Consider the following 24,947-nt stretch of genomic DNA (forward strand, 5'->3'; position numbering starts at 1 on the left):
ACGAAAGTGGTGAGCTGATGATGGGATCTATGAGCAATCGAGGGAAATCCTTGAAATTGGTCAAAAGACTCATAGTGGTTAAAATATTGTTTCTAGTAACTTAAACATATGTAACGAATAAGAGAAAGTTCATACGAAGGTGTCTCTTGGTCCAAAGACACTGAACATAACTCCTGAACCTTTAAAGATAAAAGTTTTTAAATTGCAGCATCGCTTAGATAACTGCAAGCATTTACCACAATTTCGCTTACAGTAACATAATGTGAATAGTTAACATTCGTAGTGGTTATTTACGCATAAATCCTTATCTTGTAAATAACTAAAAAGAGTGAAATTATTATTTTTAACAAAAAATTAAAACAAACTTCCAAAGTAAAAACAATAATAATATGAACTCAAAAGTATTAAATAACTCTTAGTCTATAATAATGCCTTTTTCAGAATTCGTCTAAATCTCAACTATTTCTGTACATACTACAGTCTTCATTACTTTGAAGTCGGTACCAGTCCCAAAAGCTTCAGATATTCTGACATTGACTGAACTCACGATAAAATTAGCTGGTACCGATTTCAAATAATGAAGACTGTAGTACGAGGGCTGCTATTTATGTATCCGGAACTGGCCACTTACAAGAACAATATTTAAAAAGTAATTACAACATTTGAAAATAGAACTCTTTGGTTGAAGAATACATTTTGTTTCATGTGACTGTCAATTATTTTTCTATTGTGGCGTCATTTTGAAAATTGAGTGTCTTCATTTGCCATGGATTTAACGCGTGAACATTTTCGTGCAATGATTTACTACGATTTTTGGCGTGGGCTAAATCAACAACAGTGCTTTATTCAACTCACCGCAACTTTTGGAGATGAAGCACCATCAAAAACCACTGTTTATCACTGGTACAGTGAGTTTAATCGTGGGCGGTCTATGCTCACGGATGAAAATAAAGAAGGTCGCCCAAAAACAGCTGTTGTCCCACAAAATATAGATGCTGTGCGGGAACTAATAATGCGTGATCGTCATGTTACATATCGCGAGATAGAGGCGTCCTTAGGCATAAGTATGACGAGCATACATAAGATATTACACGAACATTTGGCTGTAGAAAAAATATGTTCGCGTTAGATTCCGCACAACTTGACAATCGATCAAAAACGGGCTCGTGTCGATTGGTGCAAAAAAATGATAAAAAATACAACCGTGGTACGTCAAAAGCCGTTTATAATATCTACACAGGTGATGAATCTTGGATCTATGCATATGACCCCGAAACTAAACAACAGTCAACGGTGTGGGTGTTCCAAGATGAGCCGAAACCAACAAAAGTTACTCGTGCAAAAAGTACTTTGAAGCAAATGGTCGCCTGTTTTTTTGGAATTAATGGACATGTGGCTACAGTGCCATTAGAGAATCGTAAAACGGTTAATTCTGAATGGTATACGACCATTTGTTTACCAGAAGTCTTTGAAGAAATAAGAAAGGACAACCGACAACGCAGAATCATATTACATCACGACAATGCTAGCTGTCACACCTCAGCTGAAACAACTCAGTTTTTGGAGGGTCAAAAGATCGAATTGACTGGTCATCCGCCGTACAGCCCTGATTTGGCACCTAACGATTTCTTTTTATTTCCATACGCGAAGAACAAATTACGTGGTCAACGTTTTTCGAGCCGCGAAGAGGCTGTTGATGCGTTCAAAATGCACGTTTTGGAGATACCTCAATCAGAATGGAAAAAGTGCTATGAAAATTGGTTCCAGCGTATGCAAAAGTGTGTCGATCATCGCGGCGAATATTTTGAAAAGCAATAAAACCATATTAAATGATATATGTTTGTTTCTTTTTTTAATTCCGGATACATAAATAGCAGCCCTCGTATGTACAGAAATAGTTGAGATTTAGACGAATTCTGAAAAAGGCATTAAGTATTATAGAGTAAGAGTTATTTAATACTTTTGAGTTCATATTATTATTGTTTTTACTTTGGAAGTCGGTTTTAATTTTTTGTTAAAAATAATAATTATCGATTTGATTTCAATTCAACAGAGTCAATCTCTATTGACATAAGTTCCGTTTCATGCATATGACATTTTTCAAATGTTTTCGTAACAATAATTTTATACTCCTATTTCACAGTTAATATTTATAATTTTTATTAATAAGTTAGCATTTAGCATCTTTTCATTTTTATTCATTTACAATTATAGTAAAAATTTGTTTTTGTAGATGGAATATAATTTATTACATTTTGATTTTTTTTGTTTTCTTGTAAAAAAAACCCGTAGCAAGGAACATGAAAACTGTCACCCATGTCATCTTAGAACGCACAAACTATAGCAGTGTTTATCTTACGTTATACTTGCCTAGGCTAACTTATGGTGATGTCTATGTTAATGTCGGTAATAGATTAGTGCTTATTGTGAAATGTGAAATATTAACGATAACGTAAAGCATTTGCAGGGACTTAATCAATTGGTAATTAATTGAGTATGTCATCAATCAGCATGTTAATAATTGTTATCAATACAAATCATCTGTTATATTAGTGCAGGTTTCGGTTGAGCTTTCAGTTTTTTATTTGTTTGGCTCCTTGCTACAGAAATCATCATGTTATCAAATGACGCCCAAATTAATACAAAAAATAATCGGCCAAGTGCGAGTCGGACTCGCGCACGAAGGGTTACCATTATAGAGTAAAATTAGGCCAAAAATTGTGTATAGGAGCCCCCTTAATTCTTTATTTTATTTTAATAATAATAATTATTAAATATTAAAGTACACATATAACTAAGGACTTTGAGAAAAATTCATGTATCTACCTGTTGTCATCCTACTAATATTATAAAGGCGAAAGTTTGTTTGGATGTATGGATGTATGGATGTTTGTTACTCTTTCATGCAAAAACTACTGAACGGATTTTAATGAAACTTTACAATAATATAGCTTATACATCAGAATAACACATAGGCTACAATTTTAACCGACTTTCAAAATCGGGGAGGTGTTATGTTTGTTTTCTTATGTTCAACAATTACTCCGCCGTTTGTTAACCGATTTTCAAAAATTTTCTTTTGGTATGTAGAGTATCATCCCAATTTGGTATTATATTCACAAAAGTGGTGATCTAATGAAGGATCCATAAGTAATCGAGGGAACTCCTCAAAATTTATGGGGAAACATGTGGTGACTTCTGTTTCGTTAGAAGTATTCTAATCATATGCTACCAACAAGTAAGATTTTGCACCGAGGTATACCTGGTATACCGTGCTTCGGAAGGTGTTGAGAGAACTCCTGATTCTTTATAGATACAAGTTTGAGAGTTTCGGCGTTGTTTTAAGAACGGAAAGCATATGCTACTATGCAAATTACATTCATCATCATCATCATCATCACTACCATATTATACAATGCATCGTCCCATGGTTATGACTTATGAGCCTAATGACCCTGTTATTGGTACTTTTCATAGTCTTTTAGATCGAGACTCGAGTTTGTCAAGCGATAATTAAAAAAAATCTATATACTTAATATTATAAACCTGAAGAGTATGTTTGCTTGAATGCGCTAATCTCAGGAACTACAGGTCCGATTTAAAAACTTATTTCAGTGTTAGATATCTCATTTATCGAGTAAGGCTATATAGGCTATATTATATTATATTATACTAGCTGTTGCCCGCGACTTCGTCCGCGTGGACTTTAGTTTATAGCGCGCGGTGTCAACAAAATGTCACCACTTTTAAAAAGTTTTTAAAACCCTGGTAAGTGGTACCCCTCTTAGGGCCGCGCTACACCGGAATGGCAGCGCTGAAAGTGCTCGCCTCGCCGCTGCCATTCCGGTGTAGCGCGGCCCTTAATTAATCAAAATACCTAAAAACAGCTGTGCAGTGTGCACATAATCTATACTAATATTATAAATGCGAAAGTATCTCTGTCTGTCTGTCAGTCTCGCTTTCACGCCAAACGCCAAAAGTATCTCTGTATGTCTGTCTGTCTGTCTGTCAGTCTCGCTTTCACGCCAAACGCCAAAACTACCGAACCGATTGTAATAAAATTTTGTATACAGATAGTCTAAAGCCTGAGAAAGGACATAGGCTACTTTTTTACTGGAAAAAAGGGTTGTAAGGGGGTGAAAATGCGTAAATTTGTTCAAATTAAGTTAGTTCCAACAATTCATAATAGATGGCGCCGTGCGTCTTCTACATCGCGCTGACGCTTGCTCAAAAGTCTTTCTATAAGACGTGGTATCATCTTACATTTAAGTTTCGATTTTTTTCGATTGTTATATCTATTCTACGGTATTAAATAAGTCAGTACTTTATCTGTGCAGTGACGTAACCTTAAATCTATCAATGATAAATAGTTTATGGGTAAAGTTGTGTAATTGGAGGGCTAAATAAGCTTTAAAATTTGGCATAAAATATAAAGTTTAATATAAAAAAATGAAATACTTATCGTGTGCACACTGCACAGCTGTATTGATTTAAGGGGTACCAGGGTTTTTTTATAAAAGCTTTTGACACCAATTTTGTTGACATCGCGCGCTATAAACTGAAGTCCACGCGGACGAAGTCGCGGGCAACAGCTAGTGTTACAATAAAGTAAAAAATAAAACGCCATCTGTTGAATCGTATTAGAACTAAAATGTTCATTCCATCGATATATTTCTGGATTTTTTATAATATTATACATAAAATATGTTTAAGATTTTTGAAATTTTATTTTAATACACATCCAAGACCCAGGAACATTGAAAACTTTTTGTTCCGCCTGCGGGACTCGAACCCAGGACCCCCGGGATGAGCGCTGGCCACGCGCAATGCGAATTCATTTTCATCTATATTTTCATAGAAATAAGATATTTTCCCACATCAAAATGTAGCCTATGTCCTTTCTCAGACTCTAGAATAACTGTATACAAAATTTCATTACAATCGGTTCGGTAGTTTTTGCGTGAAAGCAAGACAGACAGACAGACAGACAGAGATACTTTCGCATTAATTATAATATTAGTATGGATTATCACGCTAAGACTAATACGACCGAAGAAACTCAGGAAAATGTGGTAAAAACGGGGAAAATATTAGAAAGGGTTTATCTCACGAACTACTGGAGCAATTTTTATAGCAATATTTGGCACTTATATAGAGTAGACCACGTGAAAGGAGTATTTATAGTTATTTTTATTCGAAAATGTACGGTTTCTGTGAAATACCTAATTTACGCGGGCGAAGCCGCGCGGGACAACTAGTTATTGATATAGGACCTTTTGTACTCTCTACTCAATAGTTACTAAGTTCTGTTATATGTCATGGTTGTTTTTGGTGCAATTAAGAACTTTCATTCATTCATATAGAACAAAAACGTGTGTTGTATGGGAGCCCCCCTTAAATATTAATTTTAGTTTATTTTTAGTATTTGTTGTTATAGCGGCAACAGATATACCTACATAATCTGTGAAAGTTTCAACTCTCTAACTATTACCGTTTTTAAGTTATAGCCTGGAGACAGACATACAGACGGACAGATTAAAAGTCTTAGTAATCACTAAGACTTCTAATTATTACTAACTTTTACTTATTACAAAAAAAATCGGAACCCTATTGGGTCCCGTTTTTACCCTTTGGGTACGGAACCCTAAAAAGCACTTGAATTTTCGGACCAACATTGTTGCTAATTAGGCAGTTAAACATGTATTGTAAGAAATTGAAAAAAAAAAGATATTGTTATAAAATATTATCACATGTGCTTATTGTTAAGCCATATCATATTATTATATTGAATCAATAAATTTACCAGGTAACAACATCTTGTATCTTAGCACCAACTCCCGAGTATATTTTAGGTCTCTAGACTCAAAAAATCTACATTTGCAAGGTCTTAAAGTTTGAACTTTATAAAAACAAACGCAGTCATCGCAAACCTTTTCTTGCATAATTACAAATTTGTTGATGTTTTCACCTACGTTAGATACTTTATTTGTTTAGCTGTTAAAATGTATCGACTAAAGCACAGATTAAGAAATTGTAACAGTAATAGTTATGTACTAGCCGAAATGTTTTAAGTTTTTGAGTTATGAGGGGGTGAAAACAAAAAATTGTGTCGAAATGGTTCGTGTGATATACACACACGGTGCTGCTCGCCAGTCGCCAGTTCTGTTCCTTGAACTTGGCTCGACACGACACCAAAAATTATAGTGTTTCCATCGTTAAAAGTCGGATGTTTTTCCAATAGATTATAGAAACAATATCAAAAAGATTGTAGTAGACAACTAGTTGTTTATGATGACCGGAACAAAATATCATATTCCTTGAGAAACAGAACAGTTAAGTACATGTTACTTGTATCTCACATTTAATGATGGTGCAATAGTAAGACCTCGCTATGCTAATTATACCAAGTTTAATCTATACTAATATTATAAATGCGAAAGTATCTCCGTCTGTCTGTCTCGCTATCACGGCAAAACTACTGAACCGATTGCAATGAAATTTTTTATACAGCTATTCTAGAGCCTGAGAAAGGACATAGGCTACATTTTGGTGTGGGAAAATATCTTATTTCCATGAGAATATCGATGAAAATTAATTCGTATTGTAGTTCTTACATGTGACAGCAGATGTCGTTTTTATTGCCGATGGCTCATGTGGTTAAGCGCGTGGTCAGCGCTCTTCCGGGGGGTCCTGGGTTCCAGTCCCGCAGGCGGAACAAAAAGTTTTCAATGTTTTTGGGTCTTGGATGTGTATTAAATATTATATAATAATTATGTATCATAATAATATTTAAAAAATCTTAAATATATTTTATGTATAATGTTGTAAAAAATCCAGAAATATATCGATGCAATGAACATATTTTTAGTTCTAATATATGACAAAGATGGCGTTTTATTTTTTACTTCATTGTAACAGAGAACTAATCATACTTATTATGTTTTTGTTTATAGTTTTTAATACGTTAGAAATGTTAGAATATTATGTTTAAAAATATTATCACTTGGTATAATAATAATCAATCTATCTTATCTTATAGAATTCCTACTGCATTTCTAATTATGTGACAAGTTGACAACAGAAGGCGCTCTAAAATAAAGGAGTTCGAGTGTACCGTGTTGGCCTATATTCCATCCAGAAAATATTATATCATTGCAATGAACATTTTAATTCTAATATATGAAAACAGATGGCGTTTTATATTTTACTTCATTGTAACAGATTACAGAACTAATCATACCTACTTTATTATATTGTTTTTATTCATAACTAGTTGTTGCCCGCAACTTCGTCCGCGTGGACTTTAGTTTATAGCGCGCGGTGTCAACAAAATTTGTGTCAAATTCAAAAACTTTTTAAAACCCTGGTTAGTGGTACCCCTAGGGCCGCGCTACACCGGAATGGCAGCGCTGAAAGTGCTCGCTTCGCCGCTGCCATTCAGGTGTAGTGCGGCGTGAGCGCGGCCCTTAATTAATCAATTTACCCAAAAACAGCGGTGCAGTGTGCACATAACCTATACTAATATTATAAATGCGAAAGTATCTCTGTCAGTCTGTCTGTCTCGCTTTCACGCCAAACGCCAAAACTACAGAACTGATTGTAATGAAATTTCGTATACAGATAGTCTTAAGCCTGAGAAAGGACATAGGCTACTTTTTTACTGGAAAAAAGGGTTGTAAGGGGGTGAAAATGCGTAAATTTGTTCAAATTAAGTTAGTTCCAAAAGTCATAATAGATGGCGCCGTGCGTCTTCTACATCGCGCTGACGCTCGCTCAAAAGTCTTTCTATAAGAGGTGGTATCATCTTACATCCAAGTTTCGATTTTTTTCGATTGTTTTATCTATTCTACGTTATTAAGGCCCGATTCCACCAAACTTTAAGTTACACGAGTATAACTATCATGAGAATAATTTTACTCCTTTAATTTACTCTAGGGTATTATCGTTTGCATTTTACCAAGTTACTCAAAGAGTATGAAATAAAATGTCAATTATAGTTCACAATGACACCGACCGTGACAGTTGAACCCAGTTGTGCAACTATTCTCAGTTTAATATTTACTCCGCCAAAATAGCCCGTGTAATATTTACTCCCGCGTAATTACCTCATTTTTGGATGAGAAGTTGGAAAAACGCAAAACCAGCTTACTCTTAGATTAGGAGACAGTTATACTCGAGTAAAATTTTACTCCAGTTTGGTCGAATCCACCCTAAATAACTCAGTACTTTATCTATGTAGTGACGTAACCTTAAAGCTATCAATCAAAGAGAATATAATCACTACGTTTTACTATCAGTGATAAATAGTTTATGGGTAAAGTTATTGCTGGGCTAAATAAGCTTTAAAATTTGGCATAAAATATAAAGTTTAATATTATAAAAAAATGAAATACTTATTGTGTGCACACTGCACAGCTGTTTTGATTTAAGGGGTACCAGGGTTTTTTTTATAAAAGCTTTTGACACCAATTTTGACATCGCGCGCTATAAACTGAAGTCCACGCGGACGAAGTCGCGGGCAACAGCTAGTATGTTATAATGTTTTGAAGTTCCCCTCAAGGTTATGTCTATAATTTCTTGACTTTGTTGTTTGAAGGAAATTCATTCACATCGGAATATGATAAGGGGCGTCCATAAATTGCTTGAGACGTTTTTTTGGGAATATTTTGACATACCCTAAATACTTAATTTATGAATGCCACCTTATATTAGTAGTTATGAAAGTTTACCTCTTAGGTGTTTCTTGTTATATTTATTTGATATGAACTTTGAAGTAAGTTGAAAAAAATGTTTTAAGAGAAACGATCTGTGTTAAAAATATTTTAATATTTTATCGGAGGAATAACAATAAACGTAATTGTCGTTTCTCTTATTTTTACAGGTATGATATTATTATATTATTGTTGTATTTAGTTTGTTTAATAATAATATATATATATATATATATATATATATATATATATATATATATATATATATATATATATATATATATATATATATATATATATATATATATATATATAAAAAATCATGCTAGTGGTTAAAAAGTGAAGAGGCAACATAATCAACAGATACCTAGACAGAAAACTAGACAGGTTTAGACATTGTAATATTTTAATGGATGATGCGCATTTTCTGATTCGTAAACTTAGCGAATCTTATACATAATAAATACACCTATGATTACTATCTAAAACAGCACAAATATTTCCTAGTAGGCCACGACTAGCCGCGGATATCAACATAACGGAATAAATAAATTACACCTATAAAAGTCTCACAGTTTGCATAATTACCATAATTATTATTATTGTGTTTTGGTATTCTTTACCCACACTGTTCCAAGGTGCTGTAACAACTATATATTTATAACCGGTTTAGACGACACCTACGCCTGTCAAGTGTCAGCGTCACGTTTACAATAGCGATATGTTTTAAAAGCCTTTTCATTCGTCCTTTTGGTGCCCTTTCCTAGACCCTATCGGCTCGCTTGCTTAGCAACCCAATCTTTGGGTCATTAATTTTAATGTTTTCCGTCCCTTTACGTTGTAATATTTATTAGGTATCATTAGGATCGTCTGTCTTATTTTGCTTTTAAAAATTGTAGAAAAATGTGAATTAGCTAGCTAACAATTTGATGTTATTTTATTAGTGTGTATAATATAACATTATGTCGTTGATCGACTATCGTGCTTCAAAGTAGGTTATATTAATTGCTTGATGGCTTAATGAACGTGTTAGTTATTTGCGTCCTGCAAAATCAAGATGATAAACCTTGTCTTAGATGAACAATTGCATTGTCCTACAAATAGAACAATCCATATTTTAGGACCATCAAATCGAAATACTTATTAAATCCTCTCTATATCTGTTAGCTACCTCTTTCGAGAATTTTCGCAGAGCAAATTAAATGTTTTTCTTATCAAAATGAAGCTACTCACGAAAAATTAGCTCGATAGTAATAAAAAAAATTGTTCTAAGAACCTGTACTATTGTCAACGTGACAAATAAAATATTATGTATATATCTCACCACACGAGCCTTCAATTCAGAATGGCTGCATACGGCGTACCATGGACGGCAACCATTCGCAGAACGATTTTGGACTTCTAACTAACCTCCACAGTATATATATTAGTAATATAACCTAAAGGCGTGAGTGGGACAGGCCTGCCATAACCTTAATTAGGCGAGGGTAGACTAGAAAATCCCTTTCTGACTTGAGTAATATTTGAGTAGACATATTATGGTAGACCTTTAGCTAGATGCTCACAGACAGCAAGACTATACTAAACCGATACCAGGCCTGTCCCACTCGCGCCTTTAGGTATCGAACTGGAAGTACCTCTTTAAAGGGGCAGATCACAAGGGACTCACAAGCGAGCGGTGCATATACCTATCTACGTACTGATGTAACCGCTGTGACAGAATCATTATTAATCTGATAAATATGAACAATTGAAAAAAGTCAAAGAAATATTTCAATAAAGTAATTTAAGACTTTAAAATACAAAAAAAAGATTTAAAAAAATACACAAACATAGCAAATAAACCAATTTGTTACAAACAAACCGAATACTACACATAAATAAACACAAGTTACTATGTTTAAGTTGTTTTAAAATTCCTGACCAGCTCCTACACAGCTATAATCGAATATAAAACTATTATAAAATATACGTTGGGTTACTAAAATTTGATTATTACTATAAAAAAGTTTGCTTTTAGTAGCTAGAGTAGGTAATTAAAAGAAGATTATTTTATTTTCTAAAAGGTGACAATCTTGATTTCGTCAGAAAGGGTACCTCTTACGCGATAGAAAGAGAGCGCACGTGTAGGCAAATATAATTGTAGGCACCTAGCACTGCGCGGTCGGAATTTGAACTTTATAGTATCGCAGCAAGAGTTGTTATTTTTTTAAACGGGTTTGACTTCTGTTGGTACTACTAATATATATATATTCTGTGCCGATACTGAATTGCTATGTTCTATCAGGTTAATGCAGTATCGACTCGAGAGATTAACTTATTTAGCTATGGAGCTAAGAAGGCTTCGGGTTCTTACTCCATAATCTCGCAAGTACTCTGTTATAGTAATAAACTAATCTATATATAGACTATCCAGTGCCCGTGACCTGGCTTATAAAGTTCAAACTGCGCATTTGAGTAGTTAGCTGGCTTCGTCGTTACGCGCGACGAAACGTCTTCATAAAAATTTTCGCTTTGTCTTTTAGTATTTAATTGCCTTTATCCAACGAAGATAAAAAAAAACATTGTTATTAAGATTTCGTAGGATTAACATCCTGTTTAAAATAGATACGAAAACACGCCACGGGAGGCGGGAGTCCGGACACTTATATTTACTTCTTTATTTTTGGATAAGTAAAGGGTTTCGTAACTTGTACTAAAACTATTTATAAAAGCTTCCAGAGCTTGCCAAAACTCCTGAAATGAACTGGAAATCTACTCGTAGTCAGAATTCGAATAATAAATATAAAATTTAAATAATAATAATAAATAGAAATTCATATTACAATAATGAATTATTGTAATACTAGATGTCCCGCGCGGCTTCGCCCGCGTAAATTATGAATTTTACAGAAAACGTACATTTTCCCATAAAAAATATTTCCCCCGTTTTTCCCACATTTTCCTGAGTTTCTTCGGTCGTATTAGTCTTAGCGTGATGATATTATATAGCCTATAGTCTTACTCGATAAATTATCTATCTAACACTGAGATAAGTTTTTAAATCGGACGCGTCAATCTCAGGAAGATTGACGCGTTCAAGCAAACATACTCTTCAGGTTTATAATATTAGGTGGGTATAGATTTTTTTAAATTATCGCTTGACAAACTCGAGTCTCGATCTAAAAGACTATGAAATGGTATATGGTAGTGATGATGATGATGATGAATCTAATTTGCATAGTAGCATATGCTTTCTGTTCTTAAAACAACTAACCGAAACTCCCAAACTTGTATCTATAAAGAATCAGGAGTTCTCTCAGCACCTTCCGAACCACGGTAGATTCCGAACAAGGTATATCTCGGTGCAAAATCTTACTTGTTGGTAGCATATGCTTAGAATACTTCTCACGAAACCAAAGTCACCACATCGACGTCCCCACCGAATAATCAGACAATGTGCTATTGTGGGGTCCTCCTCTCCTTCCACTCAGTTAGCCGCTGAACACCCGCCTTAGGTTCCCCAGACACCTAACTTCAGCTAACCGAACCTTTACAGCTGGCCACCAAGCATTGTCGAAGGCCCCCTCTGTGTCCAGCGATACCACAACAGAAATTTTCTCCTTCTCTCTCTTCTTTTTGATGTAGTTCAATAACCTATAGAGGGCGTCTTCGGTGCACCTTTTGGGGCATAAAGGCATATTCGTTGGGTTTTATTTTGGACAACTTGTAGAATCTGAGTCGGACGACCATCATATCGCGGTGATCATCTCAGTCCACTCACCTCCAGCCTCCAGTCTCAGACAAGCATCAGATCAGTCATCGCAGAAGACAGGACCGAAGAGTCAGGAATTGTCAGACTTTCTTCATTAAAAAAATAAGAATGTCTGACTGTCCCTGGCTAGCTTTTTTGGATGTCTTAAGTCGTCATAGACTTAAGAACGTCGTCGTTTTGGAAGACATCAAGTGGTAAAGTCCTTCCTAATATTCGTTAAATTAGGTATATTGCTCATATTTTATTTTATACTTTACGGCTATTAAAGGAATCCGTCTTCTTCAGTTTTCATGAGATATAATCATAATCTGTTTCGATTTTTGTAATCCACATGCGGGTTTTCTTACAAACAAGGATGTATGGGCAATACTTGCTACAAAATAAACTAATCGTGGCCGATAAGCAGCATCTGTTACAAATTAACGAGAACATATTTAGATATCTTCTTCTTTCGCAAAGACTCCTAAGAAGTGCTTAAAACTGTCACGACAGCACTTGTTACAGTTTTACGCCTGGAAACAGCTGTCAGACAGTCAAACATTATTCGTGGATGTTGTCCTGCAGATCCTAATGGGACCCAATTCAGTATTTAATTAGGATTGCGATTGCTAGCTACTATAAGATGTGCTGTTATAGCGTGTTGTGTGAATATTGTATTGTATTGTAACTTGAGAAGTTTTTAACATATTGATCCTGATTACATTGAATTGCATTACGATGTAGACAGAAGTCGACGATTAAAGCACCGTCATATAAGAAAGGCCTATGATGCTCTCGGAAGACTGTCTAAAGCAATTTCCTTCCATTATCATTCATTTTATTAGAACATAATATGATATTGATTATTGTGACACCAACTCTGATACTCTGGTGGCGATGAGGGTTATGATTAACATTTTAATTAACTGCAATGATTATAAGTACTACTAAAATGATAGAGCCAGTCTCCAGAGTGCTTTTTTTAACCAAGAGCTGCGGGGCTAAAATGGTCGCTTAGTTGAATCATACAATGAATCATTTACGATTCATTTTTAAAATTCTCTTAACGTGCAATTCATTTAATGATTCGTACTAAGCAATTCATTTGTTTGACATTTTTCTATGAAAAGTCGTAAAAATGGTCCAATAAATCCGAATTGCTTTTCTGTCAAATAGCAGAATCATCAAATGTTACTTTAAACGTCATCTTTGATCTTAGAACTATTCATATGTCGTAATCATAAACTTATACGACAGTATATTATAAGTTTATGATCGTAATACATTATAGAAATTGTTTAACTAAAGAAATTTAAAATTACAAAATCGGTTTCAAAACTTTGAAGTTTGTATACAAACATAAACTTATAATATACTGCATTATAAGTTTATGTATACAAACATGACTAAAGTAAAAAATGTTGCCAGCATATAGCATGGCTTCATAACGTTATCGATTACTAGAAAAATTACCGTTACGTACCGTTATTTTTATAAGATATTTTTAACGATATCTAGTAGGTAACATAGCATTTAAATATAGTTTAAAAAATGCCGTTATTATTACCGGTAAAAATATCGTTATTTTCTGGTATGCGACGTTGCCAGTTCGACCCGACACATTTCGTTAATATTCAAACAAGTCTGTGGGTAACATTTTTAAGATACCTATAGGTATAAAAATAACGTTATTAATACTGATATTTTTAACGGTAATTTTTGGTATGCAACGACGCCTTCCGTTCATGTTAGTAGACGCACGAAATCTCACTCAAAGCCCAACTTCGAGCACCAAAATTTTTTCGCAAGATTTGTGCTTACCTACTTTTTAGGGCTCCGTAGTCAACAAGGAACCCTTATAGTTTCGGTTTGTCAGGCCGTCTGTCTGTCTGTATTAAATTTTACTGTGCTAGATGCGGACATCTATACTTACCATCTTGTACCGCGTTTGAAATTACGCGCCATTCCACGCGAACACGGACATGTCATACTTGTTCTTATTTACAGCGAACACTGCACAGTGCACGCGGGTGTGCTCGTACTATTTATTTACGCGCAAGATTGTTGATTAATTTAATTATTACGTGAACCGTGAGCCGTGACCCGTTTGCTCGTTTGCCCCCTTATTTCATAAAAAAAATTGACATGACGCATATTTTAGGGTTCCGTAGTCAACAAGGAACCCTTAGGGTGAGGCCAAACGAGCGTAATTTTGTGAGTCGTGAGTCACCTGATGAAAAGCAACTACCGTCGCCCATGGTCACTCGCAACATCAGAAGAGCTGCAGGTGCGTTGCCGGCCTTTTAAGAGGGAATACGCTCTCTTCTTGAAGGTTTGCAGGTCGGATAGGTCGGGAAATACTGCTGGTGACAGTTCGTTCCAGAGTTTTACAGTGCGCGGCAGAAAGTTACGCGAAAAATGCACTGCCACTCATCAAGGTGATGAGGATGGTAAGTATATTTTTCGCGTGGGGCGATGGAGAAAAGTTGCAGGAGGTATGGTTTCGAACAATTCCTCAGAGCACTCCCCGTGATACAACTGATAGAGGATGCAGAGTGAAGCTACATATAGCCCGCCTTAAATATTTAATTTATTTTGTTGTTAGTATTTAGTATTATAGCGGCAATAGAAATACATAATGTCAGAAAAACAGATGGATGAGCGCATTGGTAGCTCAAGCCGGGAGTCGTGGGTTCGAATCCCGCCGACGGAATAAAAAAAAATCTATTTTTTTTGTATCTCTATTTATAAAAAAAATATAGATATTTTAAAAGAGCCAAAAACTAAAAGAGTTAAGAAAGCTTTAATAAATGACATTTCCGATTAAAATTAATCAGCGACATCTTTGGGAGAATTTTGCAGTTTGTGAACGTGTTTTAAAAATAGTCTACTAGATGGTGCATTTATTTATTGTATTTTTTATTTGTTAGGCTAATTTGATACACCCAACGCCATCTGTCGTTCAGATGAGAACTAAAAACTGCAGACACGCTGTTTTTTATGGGATTCAAGAGTCTTATCTATAATTGGTCTGTGGTGTGATGGTAGTGATGATGATGATGATGAATGTAATTTACATAGTAGCATAATAATATGCTTTCTTCGTAAAACAACGCCGGAACCCCCAAACTTTTATCTATAAGGAATCCGGAGTTCTCTTAGTATCTTCGGAACTATAGCATACCTTGGTGCAAAATCTTATTGGTATGGTAGCATATGCTTAGGATACTTCTCTTTAAATCAAAATCACCATATTATGTTTCCATATAATTAATAATTTCAAGTATCGGTTAACTTTTCATATTGTTATATGGGCATAAATGCCCTTGCGGCAGTAACGTTACGAAAATATAACGATATTTGAAGAATATGGTGAAATTATTATTTATTAAACAACATTTTGTTTTTAGTTATAAAATGATTTTAATGAACAAATATATAAGAAATGTACAGTTTAATACATAAAATATAACAATTATATCAAATATTTCGTGGATCATTCATAAAATCATAAATAAAATATGCAGAAAAAAAACCGGTCATGTTCGTTTTTATGTTTTTCAGAATGGCAATACAGTTTCAATTATGAATCTGCTAATGAATTGAATTGCCGTTGACGTAGGACGTTATTTTACAAAATTAGATGAATCACCGACGATATTGCTCGTAATAGGTATCGTCGCTGAATTGATTGAGAGGAATTGCTAAAAGTTACCATTTTAGCCCCGCTGTTTCGATTGCAAGAATGTCATTTATGTCATCGAATAAGGAATGTATTAAAATAAAAATACATATTATATTTATTTAACCTATAATAGAAAATTATTGGAATAAACGACAATGACTTTAATTATAAAGTGTACAATATTTTTTAATCACCGAATAGTAAAGTAATAGGTGCTTACCAATATTCTTATCCCAAACAATTTCCCCGAAGAATATTGCAATGAAATGTTATATGTGCATTTTATTGAAGTCGAAACGCAAAATTACCCGAATAATCATGCAATAGACAATAATGTTCAGAGCTTGACCTACACCAGAACGATAAGTTGTGTTTTGCTTTATTAAATAAAAACCTTCGGTGGTAATTAAATATTGTTAAGATAGCAAGATAGACAAAAAAATAGCTTTCATTTGAGGTATAAAAAGTCTTTGATGCTTTTTTTTTGACGGAGTTACAAAAATCAGTTTTTCGGCTCTCCTGAACATTTTCATTTTTACGATTGTCCGTTTATTCGGTGGGGGCGTCGACATGTTTCCCTATAAGTTTTGAGGAGTTCCCTCGATTACTTATGGATCCTTCATCAGATCACCACTTTTGTGAATATTGGGATGATACCCTATATACCAAAAGATTTTTTTTTAAATCGGTTAACAAACGGCGGAGTAATCGTTGAATATAAGAAAACGAACATAACACCTCCCCCATTTTGAAAGTCGGTTAAAATTGTAGCCTATGTGCTAGTCTGATGTATAAGCTATTTATTAATATTATTGTAAAGTTTTATTAAAATCCGTTCAGTAGTTTTTGCGTGAAAGAGTAACAAACATCCATACATCCACACATCCATACATCCACACATCCATACATCCACACATCCATACATCCACACATCCATACATCCATACATCCAAACTTTCGCAGGATGAATTTTTTATTTTTTTTATTTGTGACGTTAACTAATTATAGATCTGTAAAATTATAGCATTTCCACTACAAAATTATTTGTTTCTATTACCATAATATTGTATTGAGTGCTACCCATTACTCATTAGTATGGTGTTAGGCTGACCCAGGGCTGTAGCTAGAGTCAAATTTGAGGTAGGGCAGCGTCGGTTACAGGTAGGGCGGAAGCAAAGCAAAAAAAATCGGTCAAGTGCGAGTCGGAGTGGTGCACAAAGGGTTTCGTACCGTTATAGATAAAAAATAGGCCAAATTGTGTTTTTTTTGTAATTGAGCCCCCTTTAAATATAAATGTGTAGCGCGTGTGTTAATTATTATTATTGTTTGTATGTGCGCGTAATAATAGTTGTAACGACGCCCGCCGAATCGAGTCGATCTTGTTGCATCGGGGCTCGAGGTCAAGGGGCACCGCGGGGTGAAGCGTCCTGGAATGCACCGGCGAGCGCGGCACCCCCGCGCCAGTCGGGACGCGCGAGCGTAAGCTGCACTACTTGATTGTGTACTTTGTTGTTATTATACCTAATTATAGTTATTAGTGAGCCACACCTGTATTTTAAGTGCATAAGTAAAGTGAATAAAAGTATTGCACCTTAAAAATGGCGCCCAACTCGTGGCCGGACCACAAAAATGCCGAAAACGCGACAACAAGAAAACGCGAGTGCAGAAGAAACTGACGCTAACATGGCGGCGCCCGCGCCCGTGAATACCGGCGCCACATTGTCAGAAGCCCAGTTCACCGCACTTCTAAGCGGCGTGATCCAAAGTCTTCAGTCACAGACACAAGCAGCACCCGCCCCGACTCCGGCGACAGCAACGGTAGGAAATTTCGTCGCGTGCACCGCCCGCTTCGACGGAAAGAAAAACGACGCCGACGCCGTAGAAGCATTTATCGATAACATAGTTACGTACAAAGAGTGTGCGAATGTACCGGACCACATCGCGCTCCGTGGTATGCCTATGCTGCTAACGGGAGAGGCTGCGGTATGGTGGCAAGGCATAAAAGCCACCGTACAAACGTGGGACGACGCAATAAAAAGGCTACGTAACATGTTCGGCGCACCACGTCCCGCCCATTGGATATTTCGCGAGATTTTCGCCCGAGAACAAGAGGACGAGCACGTCGATTCCTTCGTGTCGAAGATCCGTGCCCACTTCGCTCGACTCCCGTACGAGGTTCCCGAAAAAATGAAGATAGACATAATTTATGGACTGTTAAGTGATAGTATTAGGAAGTGCGTGCCGCGCGAGAATATAGATAGCATAGATTGTTTGTTAGAGCGCGCTAGATATGTACGGCACTCTGTTTATAATGTTAACCCGTTAAACGCGGATGGGGGTAAGTTTGTACCAAAGGCGCCCGTTGCCGATGTTTATTCTAATACCGTTAGTAATGCGGATAGTAAAAATAATATCGTGTCTAAACGTGTTAGAACGCGTTGCGCGTCGTGTAGGAGAATTGGTCATACCACCGACGAATGTAGACGCAACGTAACGCCCAATGCCGACGAGGTGAAAGCTAAACCGATTTCTTGTTATGGTTGTGGTAAAGAAGGTGTGATTCGCTCCAAGTGCCCGACGTGCAGGAGCACCGCTTCGACCGACCATCAAGTAAGTTTTCAAACGGCCGTTACGCGCGACGCCGGGGTGGCGCGCGCGGTTATAAAGATTAAAGTGTTTTCGCAGGTTGGTGTCGCTGTGCTGGATACCGGCGCCACCGAGTCCTTGGCCAGCCCAGGACTTTATAAAATATTATTGAACAACGGAGTAAGTTTTAAGCAAGTTCGTCGTACGATTGGTCTCGCCGACGGGACACGACAGGTGAGCAACGTGTTATTATGCGAGACTAAAGTTTATCTTAATAATCGTGAGTTTACGACCAAGTTTTTAGTAATCCCAGAAGCTAATAATAGGACCCTTCTAGGGCAAGATTTCATTGTGCAGGCAGGTATATTACTCGACCTGAAAAACGAACGTTGGCATTTTTCAGACGCACCTGGAGCGAAGTTCCAATTCTTCAAGGGGGAAGCGCGAGTTAACGCCGGCTACACCTCGACTATGCAGCTGACGCTGGAAGAGAACACTCTGATGTTGAGGAACGACGAAGCGACGCAGCTGTCGACAGCTCAGAGGACCCAGCTCAACCAGCTGATCATCAGTCAAGCTGAGCGGTTTGCCGACCGGGGACCGCCGACCAGCTACGCGTCTCACCGCATTCGGGTCGATGAGAGACAGGAGCCTATAGCTTCACCACCGTACCGCTTGTCACAAGGTAAACGTGAATTATTAAATAACGAGCTGGAGAAGCTGCTGGAAGCAGACGTGATTGAGGAGTGCGAGTCGCCCTGGGCGGCAAACGTCGTACTGGTCACTAAGAAAGATGGCGGCGTACGACTATGCGTGGACTACCGGAAGCTCAATGCCGTGACGGAACCGGACCGATACCCGCTGCCGCGCATAGAAGACGTACTGCACGCTGCTAAGACCACTAGCTACATGACCACCCTCGACCTCCGCTCTGGATATTTTCAAGTAAGTGTCTACGATGAGGACAAGGACAAGACAGCATTTATAACACCAGCTGGTACTTACCGGTTCAAGAGGATGCCGATGGGCCTCCGCAACTCAGGCGCTACGTTCCAGAGATTAATCGATCAGTTTAAGTCAAACCTGAGCGTACCGATTGTGACAGATGAGACCGGCGGGACCGAGATATCGCAGAGCCCATGTGGAAACAGACCCGTGACAATTTTAGGATACCTCGACGACCTCATCGTCTTGTCCCCAGATTTCAAACAGCACCTGGAAGACCTGGAAGCTGTCTTCAGGAGGCTGGAGGTGTTCAACCTGCGAGTCAACCGTGAGAAGAGTTGTTTCGCCAGAGACTCAGTAAAATTCCTTGGCCATATTATTGTTCCTGGCGGTTTACACGTTGACCCGGATAAGACTGCAGCTATTGCTGAAATGCCTGCTCCAAAGAACGAGAAGCAGCTCAAAGGATTTTTGGCGACGTCGAGCTGGTTCCGACGTTTTGTACCCAACTATGCTGCCTTGGCTAAGCCGTTGACTGACCTCTTAAAGAAGAGTAGTACCTGGAAATGGACTGATGGCCAGCAAGCTGCATTTGATCATATTAAAAGACTTTTAGTCACTGCCCCTATTCTTCGACAAGCTGATGAAGCTAAACCTTTTTCCCTCAGGACTGACAGTAGCGGCTACTGCCTCGGAGCTGTCCTGATGCAGGGGGAGGGCCCCGACGAACGGCCCGTGGAGTACGCCAGCAGACTGCTACAACCTGCGGAAAGAAACTACTCAACCACGGAAAGAGAAGCTTTGGCGGTCGTGTGGGCTGTGACGAAGTTCAGAGGTTATATAGAAGGTTCAGAGGTAATTGTTAAATCTGACCATCAGCCCTTGCGCTGGCTGATGAGCTTAAAGACACCGAGTGGCCGCCTAGCAAGGTGGGCCCTGACGCTGCAGTCATACAACCTGCAGATACAGTATACTCCTGGTAGAGTGAATGTCATAGCAGACACTCTCAGTCGCCCTCCCTGTTGCAACGGTGGAGCGGAAAGTTGCGAGGTGTGCTTTGTCACTGTAGACATACCGCACAAGACTCCTGCAGAGGTGCGTGAGAGCCAGCTTAAAGATACCGACTTGAAGAACATTATCGAAGATTTAGAGGCCACCGACGATCCCTTTAGGGGGAGGAATTGGTCAGAAAAAGGGTACCTGATGTCAGATGGTGTATTGTATAGATGTACCCCCGAAGCCGATGACGCTGATACTGCTTGCCTTGTGATTCCAGCACACGAGAGAGAGCAGGTGCTCGCCGAGTTTCACGACGCACCCACAGCAGGCCATTTCGGAGTGGAGAGAACCCTGCAACGCATCAGGACCCGGTACTTTTGGATGGGTATGAGAACATACGTTACCAATTATATAAAAGGATGTACTGCGTGCCAACGCTACAAGGCAGATAATAGGAAGCCTGCCGGCTTGCTCCAAACGCCTGCGACGAACCGACGCTTTGAGGTCATCGCTGTTGATTTGTTTGGGCCTTTGCCGAGAACAGCTAAAGGCAACCGCTGGATTTTGATAGTGGAGGATGTCTGTTCCCGATGGACAGAGCTGTTTGCCCTGGAGAACGCCACCAGCGTGGAATGTGCCGCTGCCCTGGTAAGCGAGGTATTCTTGAGATTCGGAGTACCACGGAGGATGATTAGCGATAATGGAGTGCAGTTTGTCGCTGAGGTGATGCAGCAAGTTTGCCACACATTCGGCATCAAACAGTCGCTGACCCCTCTATATCATCCCGAGGCGAATCCCGTAGAGAGGAAGAACCGCGACCTAAAGCCGCAGCTTGCTATCCTAGTGGGGAGAGATCACGGCTCCTGGGACGAACACCTGCCCGCAATTAGGTTTGCGATGAACACGGCAACGACGGCGAGCACCGGTTCTACCCCGTCATTCCTTACCTTCGGAAGAGAGCTGCGAGCTCCTTCCGACGTGATATCAGATATGAGAGCTATTGTGGAAAACGATAATTTCGTTCCTAATGTTACTCCATACTTACGCAGGTTGTCGACAGTACTCGTAGACGCGCGAGAGGTTCACGAGCGTGCCCAGTCCATCCAGAAGAAGTACGCCGATAAAGGTAGGAGAGCACCACCGGATTACGAGGTAGGTAGTTTAGTCCTCTTAAACACTCACGGACCGAACAGTGTCGGATCCGGGCAGTCTGTTAAGTTTATTCCGAAGAGAGATGGTCCCTATCGTGTCAGTGGAGTAGTTAGTCCCACGACGTATCTTCTAGAAGGCATTGGACGTTACCACGTGTCACAATTGACGCCATACGTTGGCGAATTAGAAGTACCTGTTAGGGTCAAACGTAAGCGGGGGCGACCTCGTAAGTGCTAGTCCGAACGCGGGACGCTAGTTCGAACTAGAGGGGGAGTTTGTAGCGCGTGTGTTAATTATTATTATTGTTTGTATGTGCGCGTAATAATAGTTGTAACGACGCCCGCCGAATCGAGTCGATCTTGTTGCATCGGGGCTCGAGGTCAAGGGGCACCGCGGGGTGAAGCGTCCTGGAATGCACCGGCGAGCGCGGCACCCCCGCGCCAGTCGGGACGCGCGAGCGTAAGCTGCACTACTTGATTGTGTACTTTGTTGTTATTATACCTAATTATAGTTATTAGTGAGCCACACCTGTATTTTAAGTGCATAAGTAAAGTGAATAAAAGTATTGCACCTTAAAAATGTTATTTTAATTGTATTATTAATTAATTAAGTGATTTCGCAAAAATGTCCAGTGCCTACTGTTGCCATTAATATCAATATGCAGCAAAAAAGGCCAAAAAACACGAATCCTTAAATATTGATTTTATTTTGTTTTTAGTATTTGTTGTTTTGATTTATCTCTAGGTCAATGATGTATTCAATTCATTCAATAGTTATTCTTAGATACTTAAAAAAATTCTGTGACAAAGCATGAGCACTATAATATCTAAGAACTACATATTATTAAATCCTCAATTACGAAGAACAAGCGAACAATATGATTAAACTTCTGGATGTAGCGATCCACGTGTGAGTGAGAGTGAGGAAATAATAATTAATTGTTGGGTTGGGTGATACGAGTCAATAGATACGACTAAAAATATATTTAGATTATTATTGTTTCTGCAAACTTATTAAAATAATAATTAATAATAAAATAACATAAAATATTTAAAACAGCTGAATTCTACGATTCGCCATATTATTAAAAATGCGAAGAACTTCGTTCAGATCAACTTTGTTCTTTTTTTTTTCAAAGGCCAGAAATACCATACCAGCCATTCTTTCGTGACCCATTGACAGTCTTTGAGGCCTATTAATTGCAGTTAAAGTTGAAAACGTGGACTCGCACACTGCAGTACTACATCTTTTTTTTTCATTAAGATTATAATTAAATGGACGCATCGCTTCATGTAATCGTGATTCAAATGCCATCTATACACAGAACAAAGAATTATTATCGACGAACTCTGTGGCCCAATGGTTGGCAGCTTAATCCGGGGGACGCGGGTTCGAATCCTGCCAACGGAACAAAAAGTTTTTAAAGGTATAATAAAAATCTTAACTATATAATGTATAGTTTATATAAGAATAAAGTATATTTCTGTTGTCTAATACCTGTAATGCAAGTCCTTTAGGTCTTCCTTTTTAGGGTTCCGTACCCAAAGAGTAAAAACAGGACCCTATTACTGAGACTTCGATGTCTGTCCGTCTGTTTCCAGGCTGTAACTCAAGAACGGTAATAACTAGAGAAATGAAATTTTCACAGATTATGTATTTCTGTTGCCGCTATAACAACAAATACTAAAAACAAATACTTAAATTAAATATTTAAGGAGGGCTCCCATACAACAAACGTGATTTTTCTAACATTTTTTGCTTAACTATCAATGATGACCAGAGATCGGAATTGGGTGTGTGAAAATACCTAAAGTTTGCAGCGGGACATAATATGGAGCTGTTACAACCACTTAAGTTAAACCGGTTTTGGATTTTACCGGTTCAGTTTTGTATAATACCTAATGTATTCTATGACAGTGTTAAATTCCGACTTGTTACTATTGTAACAAGTCGGAATTTAACTCCGTTGAGGTCTAGTAAGCAGGGCAAGTAAAAACGGAGCGACGCCATTAAATTGAACGCTGCGCTTACATGCGCGAAAATGTTCGTTTTCCTTGCATCAATCTGTAGCAAAACTTTTTAACTTAAGATAGAGGTCAAAAAAAGATTAAAACCACATTAGCATTTTGCAGACATGTAAAATTCTGTGTTTGGCCGACAAAGAAAAATTGAGACTAAAAAATTAATTTAGAACTGTATAAGCAGCTTGTAAATGTTTATAGTTCGGTGTTTCAAAGGTAAGGAACATGTTAAAAAAAATACAAAACTGAACCGGTAAAATCCAAAACCGGTTTAACTTAAGTGGTTGTAACAGCTCCATATTATGTCCCGCTGCAAACTTTAGGTATTTTCACACACCCAATTCCGATCTCTGATGATGACAACAGGTAGGCACTTGAAATTTTCACAAAGGCCTTAATAATATACATATGTAATTTAATAAAAGTTAAAAAAAAATATTTAAGGGTTAGGTAGGTAAGTAGGTCCCATACTATTTTTGCTCTATAACGGTACGTGCGCGGTATAACCCTTCGTGCGCGGGTCCGACTCGCACTTGGCCGATTATTGGTATTTTTAAGGTAGGGCATTGTGATTTTAAGGTAGGGCATTGCCCCACTATGCCCCCCCCTAGCTACGGCCCTGGGCTGACCCCACATAAGGCGTGCACGTCCCTCGGGCATATGAGCGACGCGAGCGCCGCGTGATACCGCGAGCGCACTTCACTGCATAAGCGTCGCGCTCGCGGCGTCCTCTCGCTCACACACCTATAAAGGTGTTAGGTGGGCTGTGGGGGACACCTTAAATGACGGTAAGAATTATTGTTAATACTCACTAACGTTCAATAAACATTGGCAGGTTCCTCCGCTGTTTTGTCCGTCGGGCGGCAGTTCGGAGTGCTCGTCGAGCGAGGACAGCGCCACGGGCCCTTACGCAAGTGAACACAGCGACCCCAGGCTGCAACGAGACGATGGATATGAGGTAAAGGTTTAGAATTTCCAAGTAAGGAAGTTAGTTATACAGGTTGTTAGGTTTAACTTTTTCTATGAGAATAATGCTGGGAACTCAAAAAAAAAGCCGTCTTCATACCCATACAAATTGCCCGGATTCGCAATAGGCTACTTGACCTATATTCAAT

The 24,947-nt window shown here is 38.1% G+C and overlaps 1 protein-coding gene across 4 annotated transcripts in view; it reads left to right on the plus strand.

Moving 5' to 3' along the window:
• The window catches only part of LOC121739343 (lysosomal-trafficking regulator), a 77,571-nt gene that overhangs the window by 25,459 nt on the left and 27,165 nt on the right, over positions 1 to 24,947 (plus strand). For all 4 annotated transcript variants that reach the window (XM_042131763.1, XM_042131747.1, XM_042131755.1 and 1 more), the window contains one exon: positions 24,668 to 24,790. In XM_042131763.1, coding sequence (XP_041987697.1) covers positions 24,668 to 24,790 — 123 coding nt within the window. The remainder of the gene's footprint in view (positions 1 to 24,667; positions 24,791 to 24,947) is intronic.

This window comes from Aricia agestis, chromosome 2 (genome assembly GCF_905147365.1).
Source record: "Aricia agestis chromosome 2, ilAriAges1.1, whole genome shotgun sequence".
In the NCBI taxonomy this organism is placed as follows: domain Eukaryota; kingdom Metazoa; phylum Arthropoda; class Insecta; order Lepidoptera; family Lycaenidae; genus Aricia; species Aricia agestis.